The sequence below is a fragment of the Pseudorasbora parva genome, chromosome 4 (assembly GCF_024679245.1).
Source record: "Pseudorasbora parva isolate DD20220531a chromosome 4, ASM2467924v1, whole genome shotgun sequence".
NCBI lineage: Eukaryota > Metazoa > Chordata > Actinopteri > Cypriniformes > Gobionidae > Pseudorasbora > Pseudorasbora parva.
In genome coordinates this window covers 30,191,986-30,207,801 of record NC_090175.1, presented here as the reverse complement: position 1 = coordinate 30,207,801, position 15,816 = coordinate 30,191,986, and the positions used below count along the sequence as shown (strand labels likewise).

Below are 15,816 nucleotides of genomic sequence, written 5' to 3'. Positions count from 1 at the left end.
TTAAAGAAAATATATATATATTTTAAATTTTTTTAATAAACACTGTGGCCTGGTTTCTTAGACAGGGCTTAGATTAAGCCAGCAGTAGGCCTTAGTTCAACTAGGACATTTAAGTAGCTTATGAAAAAGAAACAGACAATAAGTAAAAAATACTAGTGTGCATCTAGAGACAAAGCAATGTTTTAAGTTGCTTTCTGTTAGACAAACATGCATTTTAGTCTGGGACTAGATTTAAGTTTTTCAGAAAAAAACTGGGCTTTAATTTACTGTTGTTAATTACAAGAGTTGGTCGAAATTGTGTTTGGTCATATCTTAGAATGTGCTTCATTTGGTAACATCTGGTACAGTGTAAAAGCTTATGCAGCTGTTCAACCTGTTGATGTAAACGTATTATACAGTAGATTCTAAGACGATGATTATGAGGTCTTATTTTCTTATACACTAACCATGTTTGTTATATCTTGCCATGCTTTTATCAGTTCAGCCTATATGAACAGCTTGCAAATTGCCCGGGTCGCTATGATGGATCAATCACATTGCATGAGCTGACGCAAATGACCCTGCTCTTTTTCAAGAACTCTTTCAAAACGAACATGGCGGCAACTTAACATTTGGCCAAAATGACTGTGGATCATTTCGCGAGAAAAGATCCCACCTTGTCGGACCGAAGAGGCGAAATTCGGCGAGTTAAGACGAGGAGTCCTTGCGCTTTTCACCAGAGAGCCCGGAATCAGAGCGAGCGGCCAGACAGAGGCTTTTCCGTCTTGTAGCGGCTCTGCGCAAAAGGGGAGAGCGGAACCCATGACAGACGAGCAGGGAGAGACATGTTGCTACAGATAGCTGGGGTTTTCTCCGGAGAAGCACAGGGAGAGGGGATTCGACAATGAAAGCAGTAATCCCCCTGAACACCGCAACTGATCGGGAATTGCAGTTAATCGCGGAGGTGAGCCATGACCGCTCGTTAGCCGTCGTTTAGTGGTCAAAACTCAAGACAGACCTCCCGTCAATGACTATTGTGGCAGAAAAGCCCCCACGGTGGAGTCAGCCAGCGCTGCGCTTTCCCAAAATATGACCAGCGGTGCTTGGAAGTGTCGGCAGCGAGATGACGGCTTAAAAATTTGGTGTGCTCCCCGCGAGAACGAGAAGCCATTCACCGACTCCGAGAGGGCCCAGCGATGGCGATTGTCCTTAGCGTCCCTCTTATTTCTAACCGTTCTGCTTTCTGATCATCTGTGGTTCTGCGCCGAGGCCAAACTGACAAGGACCCGAGACAAGTTAGCATCATTGGACATGAGCGCAAACCACAGACCCGACCTCCCTTCAACACACAGCAGCCTCAGAAGAAACGAAAATGCTATTTTTGTAGTCAATTCTACCAAACCTTTGTGGCAACTAGAAACTTGCCACCCGGATAGTTTGTCTGAAAACTGCTTCACTTTTGTCGACGCTGACCACTTGTGCAGGGGCCTTTCGGAAACGGAGGGGACTCGGTGGATGAACATAAGCGATTTGTACCTTTCCTTTTGTAATTCGTACTCTCTTATGGATTTGCTTTACGGATCATTAAGTCCGGACAATTTGAACTGCAGCCTTGACGCGATTATGGACGGCGACCAAAACAGATGTAGTCTGTGCGTCCAGGCGTACCAGCGTTATGACCTGCACGCGCAGGAGAAATATGAGGAATTTGAGATGATGGCAGACAAATACGAGACGGATGTGTACTCAGTAAGGACGTGCATGGAAGAATGCAAGGTAGGGTTTTATTCTCTGGATCTCACGCTTTTCATTGAATTGAGTTGGGTCTTCTTTCTCAGTCGTCATGGTAACTGGTGACAGTAACGTGATGTTTTAGTGAGGGAAAATTACATTTCGTATTGTACTCTAGTTTTTCCGCATTTCGCATCAGCTGGTGATGCCAACTTTGCATTTCGAGGGGGAGTGGGAATTCAGGCTTTTAAACTTTTCTTTTCCTCGTGCCTCCATCCTTGCTGGGCAGCGTGGTCAACGCAAAACCCACTGTTCTGGTCTAATCTTAAGGAGGAAATTAAATGTTGCTGCTGATTCAAGGTTACTGTGTCAAAGCACAAAACACTGCAAAGCCAACCTTTCAACGTGCGTGCGTCATTCTATAGCGCGCAGGTGCGCTCGCGGAGCGGCGTCTCTCTGAACTGAATATAGAGCTTCTCCGCCAGGTGTTCATTCACGTCCACCACACTGAGTACATTTCAATAACGCTAATAGGGCACCGGTGCTTTCTCAGATAATCTATCACAAGAGTCTTTTCCCTTGCTCATTGGTCTTGTTTGCACAGCACTCTGCGCTCGCTGCAACAGGGTGCCCTCTTAACCGCCATAAACTTGACATTAAGGTTAATGTTCGAGCTCCCGCTGTCATCTTAAACGGATTACTCCTGGGCGACGAGTAGCTCCTGTGTGCTGATAAGGAAGCGATATTTTTTTACGTTTGTGTTGCTGCGTGTAATTAATGGTACAAACATTTACCGAGAGCTTGTAAGTTGACTTTTAAATGAAGGATGCACCGATAAGCTGGTGAATAAGTGGGTGGCGTGTTTTGCTTATTCACTGGTTCATTTGGCAAAGGATTCGATTCTTGCTCACAGGCAGCACCGACGCGCTTGAACTTAGTGTTGCTGGGCTGTTCGCTGTCCGTGGTGCTGGAACACCATCTATAACGAAGGTGACAGGCCTTTTGATGCAGGGGACATATTTAATTATTACACTTGCAGTTTGCATTTTACTACATCATTATTCCATGACGATGATGACACGTTTGCATCTGTTACAAAAGTCATTCAAGTCTGTATCTTCTGTTCACTTCTGTGTTGCTCATTAAGTTTAATAAAGGATATGTGAGCTGTTTTAACTTTTAGAGAAAATAATAATAATAATAATAATAATAATAATAATAATAATAATAATAATAATAATAATGTAGCCATTATCAACACATTTTGATGAAGAGAGAGATTTATGCTTATTTGAACCCTTTGACGAGTTACATTTGAACACATGCCAACTTATACCGCAACCTGTGTGTGCTGTTGTATATTTATAAATTAGTGTATTATAATTTTTTATTTTTTTTTTACATTCTGTGACATGCCTGTCTTGTCTCGTGTAGCACATGTGTCCATTTCTCACCAAAGTGACAACCACTGAAGTGCTATTCAGATTCAGCAACAGACAGAACAATTATTTCAATTAAATGCTTGCAAAGTATTGTTTGAGGATATAAATTCTGGCTATTAACCAAAAATTACACTTGTTTTTGCATTGTTTTTCTTCGGTGCATCTGAAGTTAGTTTTCATCGTTTCTGACCTTGCTGAAGATATTGAGTCATTATGGTGCATTTATTTTGAAAAAATCAATGGCTTGGAAATGTTGCGTGAAACGTGGTAGAATATTTTGAGTGTTCTGTTTCTCACACTCAGACAACAGACATTTTAAGCGTTAACATAACTGCCGAACCATGTTACCGTAGCCTGATAAACTACTAGCGAGTGTGAATGAAGGCCGTAATGCAGAGGGAGGTGGCAGGAGTCAGTCAGGGCCTCTGGCAAGCAGCTGCAAGCGATAGCCAGTCCCAGCTGTGATTAAGCAGCGAGAGATAGAGACAGAAAGAAAGACAGCGCGAGACTGAGAGGATGGGTAATCACTGTGACACGGCATCTCTGACAGCCGGATCAGCCTTCAGGTTGATTTAATTCGGCATTTTGCTTGTACTGCACTGGAGTGTGGGAGACACTGTTGAATTTGTCTTTGTGTATGTGTTTGTATCAGAGGTGGGACAAAGTCATTGTTATGCAAGTCACAAGTAAGTCTCAAGTCTTTGCCCTCGAGTCCCGAGTCAAGTCGAGTCAAAGATGAGTCAAGTCTCGAGTCGAGTCAGAAGTCAAAGCCAACAAGTCTCAAGTCGAGTCCAAAGTCCTACCATTTTAGTTTCGAGTCACTTCAAGTCATCTTACCACAAAAATAAAAATTATACAAATTATGTATGTCTGTAAGATTTGTATTTATTTAAACCTCTTTTTATACAATGACATTAAGCAAATACAGTAAAAAAAAAAACAGAAAATGTAAATTTTCACAGAAAATGCTTGTATTTCAGCAGCATATTGCACTAGAACAATGCACAGCGGCTTCAGTCCTGTATTGTGTTGACCTCATATTGCAAAACAGTTAAACTTTCAAATAGATATGGGTCCTTTTAGCCTAAACTTAGGGCCATTATGGGAATATTGTTTAGCTTATTTTTGGTTTAATTTGGTTTACTTTAATCATTTAATTTATTCAATTATTTTGTTTTGCTATACTTTTTATGCCAGCTTGCCATGGCAAAGCTTATGACTTCAGTTTCTGGAGGGAAAGGGCTTTCTTATGACTTTTGAAGCAGTGAAAATATTCTTAATATTGCATACACTGAAACTGAAATATAATTGTATACCGTAGTGTATAATAGACAATGAATATTGACACAACAACATTGATATGAGTAAAGAGTTCAAATACAACATGTGAGGCTATAGATTTTCTGACATCTGTTTCATATTCTTCTCAGGTATGAAGAATACCTAGAGGGGTGGGGGGCCCAAAACAAGCCCAATATTATTATATTATTTATTATCATCAGTATAATTTATGATTAATAATGTATCAATAAATGTGCCTGCAACATATTAAATTGAAATCTCGTGGAGTTTAAAAAGCAAATACAGATGGGATTTTACAAAATTCTTCAAGTTGCAATAAAGACTGTGAACAGAAGAGGTTTGGAGATGGAAAAAGAGAAAAAGTGACGTGAAGGATTATGGTAACTCCAGTGTGAGTTATTGCACACATATAAGGAGCAGTGGTGAACATGCACACTATAAACCGTAAAAAGGATAAGCCCTGCATCTCAATGTGCAATCTGCCCTAAAGAGTGTTGAAAATTACTAATGTCACATAGCTACTATTTAGGATTATTATGCACTTTTTTTACAGTCTATGATTGGGAGTTGGTGCCCTGGAAAACACTGAGAGCGCTGCAATATAGAGATATGTTTATAATAATATACATTTGAACCATACCTACTGTTATTATTAGTAGCCTATACTTTTTTTATTATTTATTTTTATAATAGCCAAATAATAATAGTCATAATAAATAGCCTACATTATAAAAAAAATACTTTTAAAATTAAATTAGGTGGCTTACCTCCTGTTTCCTCTCCATCTCTGTATATCTCTGCTGGTTGCATTGTTTGTAAAAAATAACAATAAAATGTATTCGTCTATTTACGTCTACGAACTATCATTACATTTATAACATCACATCACATGCCTGCACGTTGAACGCAATTTTTCTTCAATGAGGGGAAGGAGGCGGGATGTATGAGGACGAATGAATACAGCACTTGTATCGTTGCACTATGGCTATTAGCTGTGAGAAGACAGTGTCAGGCAATGTATTTGGACAAGACAGCGACCATAAATGTAAAGAAACGAAGTTGCTTGTCATATTTTCCTAACAAGTAACCACATTTTTTTAAATAAGCCCAAAAAACCGCGACCCGCAACTCGAGATTTTTTACCGCGACTTGCCAAAAAAAGAAGCCCAAATAAGTCACGTGTTATACGCGGACTTGGTAGCTATGGATACTGTCGAATCAAACCAACGTGGGACTACAGTGATTGGATGTCGTGACTTGTGCTGGCAGCGCGTGCTCTCTAAATGCATACAGGTGCAGCTTTTTTTCACTGAGAGCAGCGCGGCCGTGTGAAAGAAAAATTGCCAAAAAGTAACAAGTCTTCTCGAGTCATAAGGCTCAAGTCCAAGTGAAGTCACGAGTCATTGATGTTAAAGTCCAAGTCGAGTTGCAAGTCTTTGTACATTTTGTCGAGTCGAGTCCAAAGTCATCAAATTCATGACTCGAGTCTGACTCGAGTCCAAGTCACATGACTCGAGTCCACACCTCTGGTTTGTATTGTGTCTAAATGTGCTAAAGATTTATTACAAGTGCTATGAATGGACTAGACATAGGTAACAAACAAATTAATGGATGGAGGCAGTACCGATTAGAGAAATAAACTTAGAAGGTTTTACTCAATGGTGTGCTATTCTTAGCTACTCCATGGAGCTCACAGTTGCACTGGTTTTACAGCTTGGCTGTTCTGTGTCAAAAAATCACATCAATGATAACATTGACAAGATTTAGTGTCCCGGACAAAAGTGGACAGTATATTTCTTCAAAGGTGAAAAATTGGTGAAATGCTTTTAATACACGCTGTGTCGCGCTGTCTTTCTTAGGCATTTGTTCACTACAGTTTGTTCACATAGGTAAAGTACTGTATTTAATTAATCATTAAAAATGTTAAAGGAAGAGTTGACCCAAAAATGAAAAGTATACCCCCTCAAGGCATCATAGGTGCATATAACATTTATCTTTCATGCGAATACAATCAGAGTTTGACAAAACAAAAACAAAAAAAATTGACCTGGCTAATCCAAGCTTTATAATGGCAGTGAATGGCATCCCAAAAAAAGTGCATTAATCCGTTATAAAAGCAATCCATATTTCTCTGTGAGGTTAATGAAGGCCTTCTGAAGTGAATCGATGGGTTTGTGTAAGAAAAATATCCATATTTAAACCTTTAGAAAAAGTAAAACATCTAGCTTCCGGCAGACCTCGTTCCATATTCAATTTATGAAGAAAGTGTAACACCTCACAGAGTTCAAAACGCTCACACTAAGTCAGTTACGCTTTTTTCCGTGGGTTGAATACGGAAGGTTGTCTGGAAGCTAGAAACCTTTACTTTAAAACGTGTGAAATACGGGTATTTTTCTTACACAAACCCATCGATTCGCTTCAGAAGGCCTTTATTAACCCTCCAGAGCTATGTCGATTACTTTTATAGAATCCTGACTTGGAAATGCCAGGAAAAGCCTTGAAAAAGCCAGGACATTTTTTTTTATATTACTCCAATTATATTATTCTGAAAGAAGGCTAGGCTGGTTTGAGAGTGAGTAAATCATAGACTAATATAAATTTTTAGGTGAACTATCCCTTTAAGAATGCTAAAAGTTAATTATATTACTTGCCTTGACTTTTCCACTCACTATGATTAAAAATAATTTGATACGAGTTAACATCTGCTGCTTCTTGCCATAACGAGTTAAAAATGTGCTGGCCTCATACATTTCAATTGGAAATGTGGATGAAAACCTCATAATAGAGGCTGAGAATGTTTGATGTAGATCTTTGATTCTCTCCGACTGGCTCTTATGCGCAATGGAGGAACTTGTGGTACAGAATTGATAGCTATTTGGATGAAACCCTATTTACTGAGAATAGATAAGACAAGTCTTACATTCCTCTAAGAGCATAGATAGTGTTGGTACATTTGCCAGGGTTTGATCCCGCAAGGGTTTAGCACAATTGCTTGTTCGTCTCTTCCGATATCTCAGTTTTGGGACATGTCTTTATCACCCCTCTGTCTCTTTCACACACTTTTCTTTTCTCTCTGAATGACCCGCCATTAATATATTGGTCTCTTCTCAAATAGATTTCCACATTTCCCTTTGTTTATATCCTCTATCCAGTATTGCTAAATTAAAGGAATAGATTTCCAGTCATCATTTGCTGTCTTTCCTATTATTTTAAAGATATTTTAAAGAATGTTGACAGAATCAAATGCCAACAGCATTTTCATTTTTAGGGCATACTATTCCTTTATCAGGGTGCTTTGCTCGAACTCATTTGTCTCAACCAACTGTAAGTGGATTAAGGATTTGCTTATCACAAAATCTGAAATGCAAATGATACAAAACAGAAGCCCCTATGCTGTTATCATGTTTATGAAGGGATGTTGTTTTTCCCCGCTTTCCCTCTTTTTATTTTAGAAAAAGCGGACAATGCTCCTCTGTGCGTCATTAAAGCTATCACTGCTCACTGTGAATTGAAGAGCCACTGCACTCCTCTCTGTGTTGGATAAACAGGGCTTTTATTAGTGTTGGCCAACAGAAGATGACTATCAGAAGGCTGTTTCTGGTAGTGTGTGTTTAAAAAACTACAACAATCCAAATCCTGGCATGAAACACCAAAACTAGAGTTACAGAGGACTGGCTCTGTGGATGATTAAATTTGCTCGTAGGTGAAAAATGTAAGGTTTTTTTGTCAGGAGATAATTATTTGTGCACAATTATGTGAAATGTTGAGGACAACATTCCCCCTCGAAAAATAAATAGCAACTGTGTAATGTCACAGATAAGACAACTCTATGTCTCTATGTTTTCAGTGCTAGTCTTAAAGGGTTAGTTCACCAAAAAAATGAAATTTAATTGATTATTTACTCACCCTCATGTTATTGGACACCTGTAAGACCTTCATTCATCTTTGGAGCACAAATGAAGATTGTTGAAATCTGATGGCTGAGAAAGGCTTCAGATAGGCCTCCATTGGCTTTCAGTACATTCCCACTCACCATAAAGACACTAAAGACAACATTACAAAGTCCATCTCACTACAGTGGCTGTACAATAATTACAATGCAACAAAAATAGTTATTGTGTGCACAAAAATCAAAATAACGACTTTATCCACCAAGTTATTGACGTGAACTCGCCACATGCGCGAGAGTATGACGCAGATTCGCCGTTCAATACATGACCCAGAAGAGGAGGAGCGCCTATACGGAAGAAAATAACTTGGGGGATAACGTCATTATTTCAATTTTTTTGCACACAAAAACTATTCTCGTCGCATTGTAAAATTATTGTTCAGCCACTGTAGTGAGATGGACTTTGTATCAATGTGTTTAGTGCCTTTATGGGTCTTGTGAGTGTAAATGTACTGAATGCCAATGGAGGCCTATCTAAAGCCTTTCTCAGCCATCAGCTTTCAACATAAATATCTTCATTTGTGTTCTGAAGATGAACGAAGGTCTTACGGGTGTCCAACGACATGAGGGTGAGTAATTAATTAAATAATGTACATTTTTGAGTGAACTAACTCTTTAAGTTCTGGTAAACTAAACCCTTCACTAAGACAGTTAGTTAGACTCTACTAACAACTTTTTGATTGCATAACCTAATAATCAGGTGTTCATTCAGTTCAAATCAGTTATAATACACTACACCACATTATTTTGTTAATGACAGACACAGAATTCATTACAGATCTGTTACTATTATAATACACATTTATCATCACGTTTTAATACTTAAAAGCTTAATAAAGAGACACAGGCTTTTTAAACTTTACATTTCATTGATCTTTTGCAGTCAGGTCTTTTATAAATCTAAATCTTTTAATATTAAAATAACTAGGATGTTCAATCCCTCATTCCCACATGAATAAATCTGTACATTCTGCAAAAAAAGAAAAAAAGAGAGGGTAAATTATGAGAGAGAAAAAACTGTGTAACTAGAGCAAAAATTAACAAGATATAGAATACTAGATAATTTTGCACATAAAGAAAGAAAGGGAGATTGTGATTGTGTATATTTGTAGTCTTTAAGCTAAGCTCACACATTGCCAGACACAAAGGATTCAGAAACTTCCCATTCATTTCAAGCTTTGCATAATCAAACTCTTTTTTTAATCATCCTAATGGGTGGCGCCCAGCTTATCAGGCTGGATAGTTATCCCTGTTCTAAAGATACACCTAACCCCATGGTGTTTGCAACTTTGTGTTCATGATTAAGTATAGGGAATATTAATTCATATAACAGTAGCATTTATATTCATCCCATCAATGCATTCTTTCTCTCTCTCCATGTAATGGCAGTAACCAGGACTATTGTTTTGGCAGCAGTCACACACAATGTTTGAGCTCTTTACATATCATATAGTGTACTGCATTAATAGATATGCCATTCAGATGAGCGCATATAGGCTGGAGATCAGACCCCCTGACACTCATATTCATTAAAATAAAGCAGGGGATTGGATGGGATTAGCGTGATGGGTGGAGCCAAGAGGCTGAAGCTGTGGCTAGGGTCAGGTCTCCATGGTAGCATTAGAATGCTGAGCATGTTTGCTTATTCATAAAAGCCAGCCGTGAGCTGCTGCAGCCTTCTAGTGAGGGACACAACCGCAATCAAGGTCAGTGTCCTAGAGCTCCATTACTTCACTGCCACTGCAAAAAAAAAAAAAAAAAAAAAAAAAAAAATCTGTAATAATGTGCTAGACCAACACACACATGCTTACACCAATGGATATATATATCCACAGAATAGATATTTACTATAGTAATCTAAAGGGATTTCTTGAAATAAAGAAAGACACTGATTATAGCACAAGCTCACGTCTTGGGTTTTTTGATGAAGGTCAGGACACCTCTGTATGGGTCATCATTGCTTTTGAGGATAGGTTGCCAAGGTGACTGTGTACAGTGGCTTAATGAGTGTTAACATGGGGAATTCATTCAGATTCACCTTCTTTAATCCCCAATAAAGGACTGTAAAGTACCACAGTGAAGCCACACCTGTCCATCCCCGGCTGAGGCTCTTCATTGGGTATCCACAACACGTAATCAGTACAGTGTTTCTGAGGAAACAAAAAAACATTTAGACAGCTATAGACTGGCAGTATATATAGTTCACCTAAAAATTCTGTCATCCTTTTACTCACCCGGATCTCGTTCCAAACCTGAATGGACTGCATGACTTCTGCAGAACACAAACTAGATTGTTAAAGAATGTTTCAAATGTTTCTGTCCATATAATGAAAAACAGTGGGGTCCAAAATAACAATTTACAGAGCCACTTTAGCTCTGTAAACACACATTATTAACACGAAGAAAACTTCTCTGAAAAACCTGTTGTACACATCTTATAATTTCCTAAATTCTGAAAAAGTTTTTTTTTAATTAAGTAAAAGGTCTTTTAGTATAATTTTGCTAATATATATATATATATATATATATATATATATATATATATATATATATATATATATATATATATATATATATATATATATATATATATATATATATATATATATATATATATATTTTTTTTTTTAGAAAAATCATGTTAAAATCTAACAGACTTTTGAGGAAAATGTATTTAGATCTCTTAATTATCATTGTACATATTGCATTTGTTATATGATTTGCCCCCACAGTAAAAACAACAGAAATTTCTTCATAAATCTAAGCATTTAAATCAAATTTTACTAAGGCTAATAAAACTGAGGTGTTTTTTCTTCCTCATCTGTAAGCTCCATGTTCTTACTATATCTCACTACTGTAAATGGGACAGAATAGCCTGAAGTTTTATACAAAATATAAAACACGTAAAAACCTTTTTTATGTATATTTTTTTCTGATTCAATAAACAGTTCAATTAAGGTGCAGCGTATAGTATTTATGAGGATCTATTGACAGAAATGCAATGATATATATAATTTCAGTGGTGTATAAAGACCTTACATAATGTACCATTATGTTTTTATTACCTTAGAATGAGCCATTTCTATCTACATACACCGTGGGCCGCCTTACAGTGAAATCGCCATTTTGCACCCCCAAGTTTCTTCAGTAGCCCTAAACGGACAAACTGCTGTATAGAGCGCTAGTCACTCTCTGCTCTCTCAGACAACAACTTGTTTGTCCTGTGTCACCCCCCGTAGCTTCTCTATGTGCTTTGAAAGGGAGGGGTGAGTGGTGGGTCATTGCAATTCTTTTTTTTTTCCCCAATGTAAGGCTTTACAGGGTTAACTGATGAAAAACAGATTCCTCGCATACACAATAGAGCTACATTGCCCTGTAAAGCCTTATGCTCTTTTAAAGTATCAGCAATGCTTTTTCACATCCTGAACTCTTCAAGGTCCCCCAGTGTGAAACACAGGTACATGGTAGAGAAAAAGCACATTAAAACATCATGGTTCATAATGCTGTGAAAGCTATAAGCAACGTACATTTCCTGAATAAGTGACACTGACATGATGTTATATAGAATATCATATCTGTGACTATACAACTGCTGTAACATCAGCCTCTATGCATTGCAGATCTTTGGAGGCTTGACAACCTCCAACAGAGCTCTCATTTATTAGATAATGATCGATTTCACACTTTCCATCCACTACACAGTGTTTAAAGAGGTGACTCATAGAACCTCACCGCATGAACATCCAGCTGGGGCTAAAACAGGGTGAGATATATTTAAGTCTACTTAACTATTATAGTGGCTTGCACTTTAATGGAGAGCTCAATATAGGTTTCCAGACCACGTGTTTTGTCTAGAGACTAAGGAAAAGGTGTGGAAGACAATGCCAGTATCGTGAAGTGTAATAATTCCTGGATCAATCTATGAGATTATTTAAAAACAAGTAAGTATGTGTGCATCGCAGCTGTCCTCAGAGGGCATTAATGGAAAGCTTTTTTTATTGAATGGAAAGATTAAAGAGTGCAAAGGAGAGATGAGAGATGTGTTACAAACAGCTAGATGGATCCCAACAGAACTAAAGACGTGATCAGAAAGAGGCTTGAGGGGGTCCTGGATCTGTGCTTGCAATAATTAACCAGATTTGAGGGTAGGAATAGATACTTCTTTAATGGCACAGTTGCATTTTAGTTGAGTAGAGGACTGGTCAGTGTTAAATTTGTATAAGCCAATGGTATTTCACATTCTTGGCTCCCTAAAAGACATTTTATAAGGTGCAGACATGCTTTGAAAGAAACAGTATATACGGCGCCTCCCGGGTGAAGGGAACATGATTCACACTCCTCCCTCCATTGATCTTCTCACTGACAGGAGACACCCATAATACAGACGAAGTCAACCAGTCTGGGGATCTTTTGGCCTTGCGCTAATCAAGTAGTTAATCAGTAGTAAACCTTAATCTTCATATGTTTCCAGTGTATTGGGGCAAGTGGGTATGGATGGGTATGGTGGCTGAGGATTTAAATCCGAAGATTGTATTATTATACATAATTGCATACATTTTGAACTTGATTGAAGCTGTACTGTTGGTCTTTTTAAGGCTACTCTCATAGGAGAAATTAATTTAAAGTGCTCCTACATGCTTTTCCAAATATTACCTTTAATGCAATGTGTAATATAGTTGTGTGTGAATGTAAACAATCCCAATTTGTTACAGCCACACTTACCCACATTGCACTGAGTTACCCACATTGCACTGGGTAGCACATTTGCATAATGCCCAGCTATGGTCTACTAGAACAACGCTTACTTTGACCCGCCCTCAAATGCTGTAGCTCTGTTGTGTATGTCGAGAAGTAGCTGTTTTCTGCTCTGCAAAAGCAAAATCTCTTTGTAAACATTTCCAAAGGATGAGGATGTGAAGAGTCAGTGGTTAAAATCACTACACCAATACTACAGCAGTATAATCTTGTGATGTTTTCTTCTCAAATCTCTGAGTTTTAAATGGGATTTACTTATAGCTCATCCATTAAAGATGAAACATTACCCACTTTTTTGGACCAACTTGCTTCTCAGAATCACAATCTGTAAGATGGTTAATTGTTGATGCAGACTGCCTGTCGTTCTTACTGCTTTGAGTAAAGTTAAAGCTTAATTGGAGCAAGATTTATTTTACAAACTTTAATGTTACGTCATTCATGTTAGTACCGCAATACATTAGAATTATACACATTGGTTTGTTGATGGGTGTACATTTGTTAATGCTGATGGTTTTAATTACAGGTGCAAAGTCTCATGTTTAACTTCAAACTGAGTAGCATGTGACTGAGAAACGTCCAGCTCAAGTCATCCTTACGATGAAGGTTCAGGTTGAATATCTAGTTCTTCCAATGTTTCATCATCAAACTCACACTTAAATTGAAATGGTAAAATCGACACCATCATTACTGTCTTTACAGTGGAGGTTCCGGTGGACTATCTAGTAGTTCTTCCAGTGTTTTATCATCGGACTCACACTTGAATTTTAATGGTAAAATCGACGTCATCATTACTGCCTTTACAGTGTGTACAATTGCTGAGCTTTAGGAAATCAGTCATGGTAATGGGTGTTTCATTTGGCGCTATAAGCGGTAAACCAATCACAACAGACTGGGCAATTTGCAATGAATATTAATACATTTTTTTTCTTTGATGCATGTAAACCTGTTGTAGGAGACTTTAAAATAGCATAGTAGGGGCACTTTAATTCCCATTTGAGTCAATAGTGCTTTAAGAATAGCTCATCCTGTCTATACTTCATCTCTTCCTGCAATCATCCTGATTTATTTTTAGCATTGTGAACACTGGTTGCATCCTAATTCTTTTACTATATAAATTAAATTATAGTTAATGCATCACAAATCATAGTACATTAAAAACAGTATGACAAAGGTGGTAAGGAGTTGTGAAGTGTGCATCCATATTATTTTCCAGCTAATGTTCATGAACTGTTCTGAATGCATCAGTGAAATTCAGAAAAAAACACAAACATTACGTTTAGTATAGAGCACTTACACGAGTACTAAGTATTAATACATTTACTAAAAATGTATTAAACACAAGTATTAATATTATTTAATAATTTTTTACTTTTACTGTTTTACTTTTAAATTTGTGGTTAGAGTAAAATCCCTTAACGTATCCATCATTTAACTTATGCCGTTTCCGCTTTTCCGGTCATGAGGTATGAGGTAACCAGCTCTGTTCATCATATTAGATACATTTAAGTGTGTTTAAAATGATGTTCCCTTTCAGTCAGTATACTACGAGTTACGTCAGTACTGATGAAATCGCTTAGAAAGCCATCTGCCTTCAATCTCAATCAAAACAATCTAATGACATGAAAATGTCATGGGTCTGCGGAATTTGCCTAATGCAACCCCACCCCACTGCATGGGTATAAAACCCAGGCCAACCGTCACGTGTATTCTCCACGGTAAGTCTCCTTGAGCGCATGTCTTCCCTTGGCAAGACCCTCGCCACCCCTGGGGTTGAAAAACTTTTCCACCTGCGGCTGGATACTCCAGGTTCTTCTGTATGCAGCCCGTGTTTGCATTTCTCCAAGTGCGATATGCCTCCCAGTGTACCTTGGCAGCTGAGCCGACCCCTCGTCATGTTAAACTCTGAGGCAGGGTGCACAGGCCAGCCCAGTATGCTGGAAGACAGCCGCTGTGGCGGGATTAGACTGGGACCCCCATTTCGTCAGTACTGACGTAACTCATAGTGTACTGACTGATAGGGAACGTCTCAGTTACATATGTAACTTGGGATGAAACGGTTATAGTGACCCAAATTATCACGGTTATCAATATTATCAAGTTTTGTTCAAATGAGATAAAGTGTTCAAAAAGAACCCATGCACTCACTGAAAACATGTCAACAAGTTTTATATTTGGAAATCAACAAACAACAAATAAATCAAGCAGCTCTATGCACTTTTTAAAAGCAAGATTTTATTCTGTGGGATTTCCTTATATTGGCCGTCGTCAATAGCAACACAATGCATAAATAATAATTTGGTGTAAATATATAATATCTAATATTATCTCTATAAATATGTTCAAGCAATATTCTCATCAGTGTCCTATCAGCTATGACGCATTTAAATCTGACATATTTTGTGTACAAGCCCAAACAGTATCCCAGTAAAATAAATCATATCCATATTTTCTTATGATTTGACAGTTTATTTGATTAAATATCAAAAATCCAAAAGGTGTGCATTATACCCGACATCTAGATGAACACTTCATAGTCAGTTTTATACAAATGCGCATACCAATGTTGTATGTAACTTTAGAGATGGTCCCTAAATTTGCGAATCTCGAATGTCAAGCCAACTTTATGCCAGTCATATCAGATGCGCTATGGTTCTGCAG

The 15,816-nt window shown here is 37.9% G+C and overlaps 1 protein-coding gene across 1 annotated transcript in view; it reads left to right on the top strand.

The window, feature by feature from the left end:
* The first annotated feature begins 262 nt into the window (after positions 1–262).
* nalf1a (NALCN channel auxiliary factor 1a) overlaps positions 263–15,816 on the top strand; it is a 125,329-nt gene continuing 109,775 nt past the window's right edge. Inside the window, exon 1 of the mRNA XM_067441521.1 lies at positions 263–1,755. Coding sequence (XP_067297622.1) covers positions 1,069–1,755 — 687 coding nt within the window. The 5' untranslated portion in view covers positions 263–1,068. The remainder of the gene's footprint in view (positions 1,756–15,816) is intronic.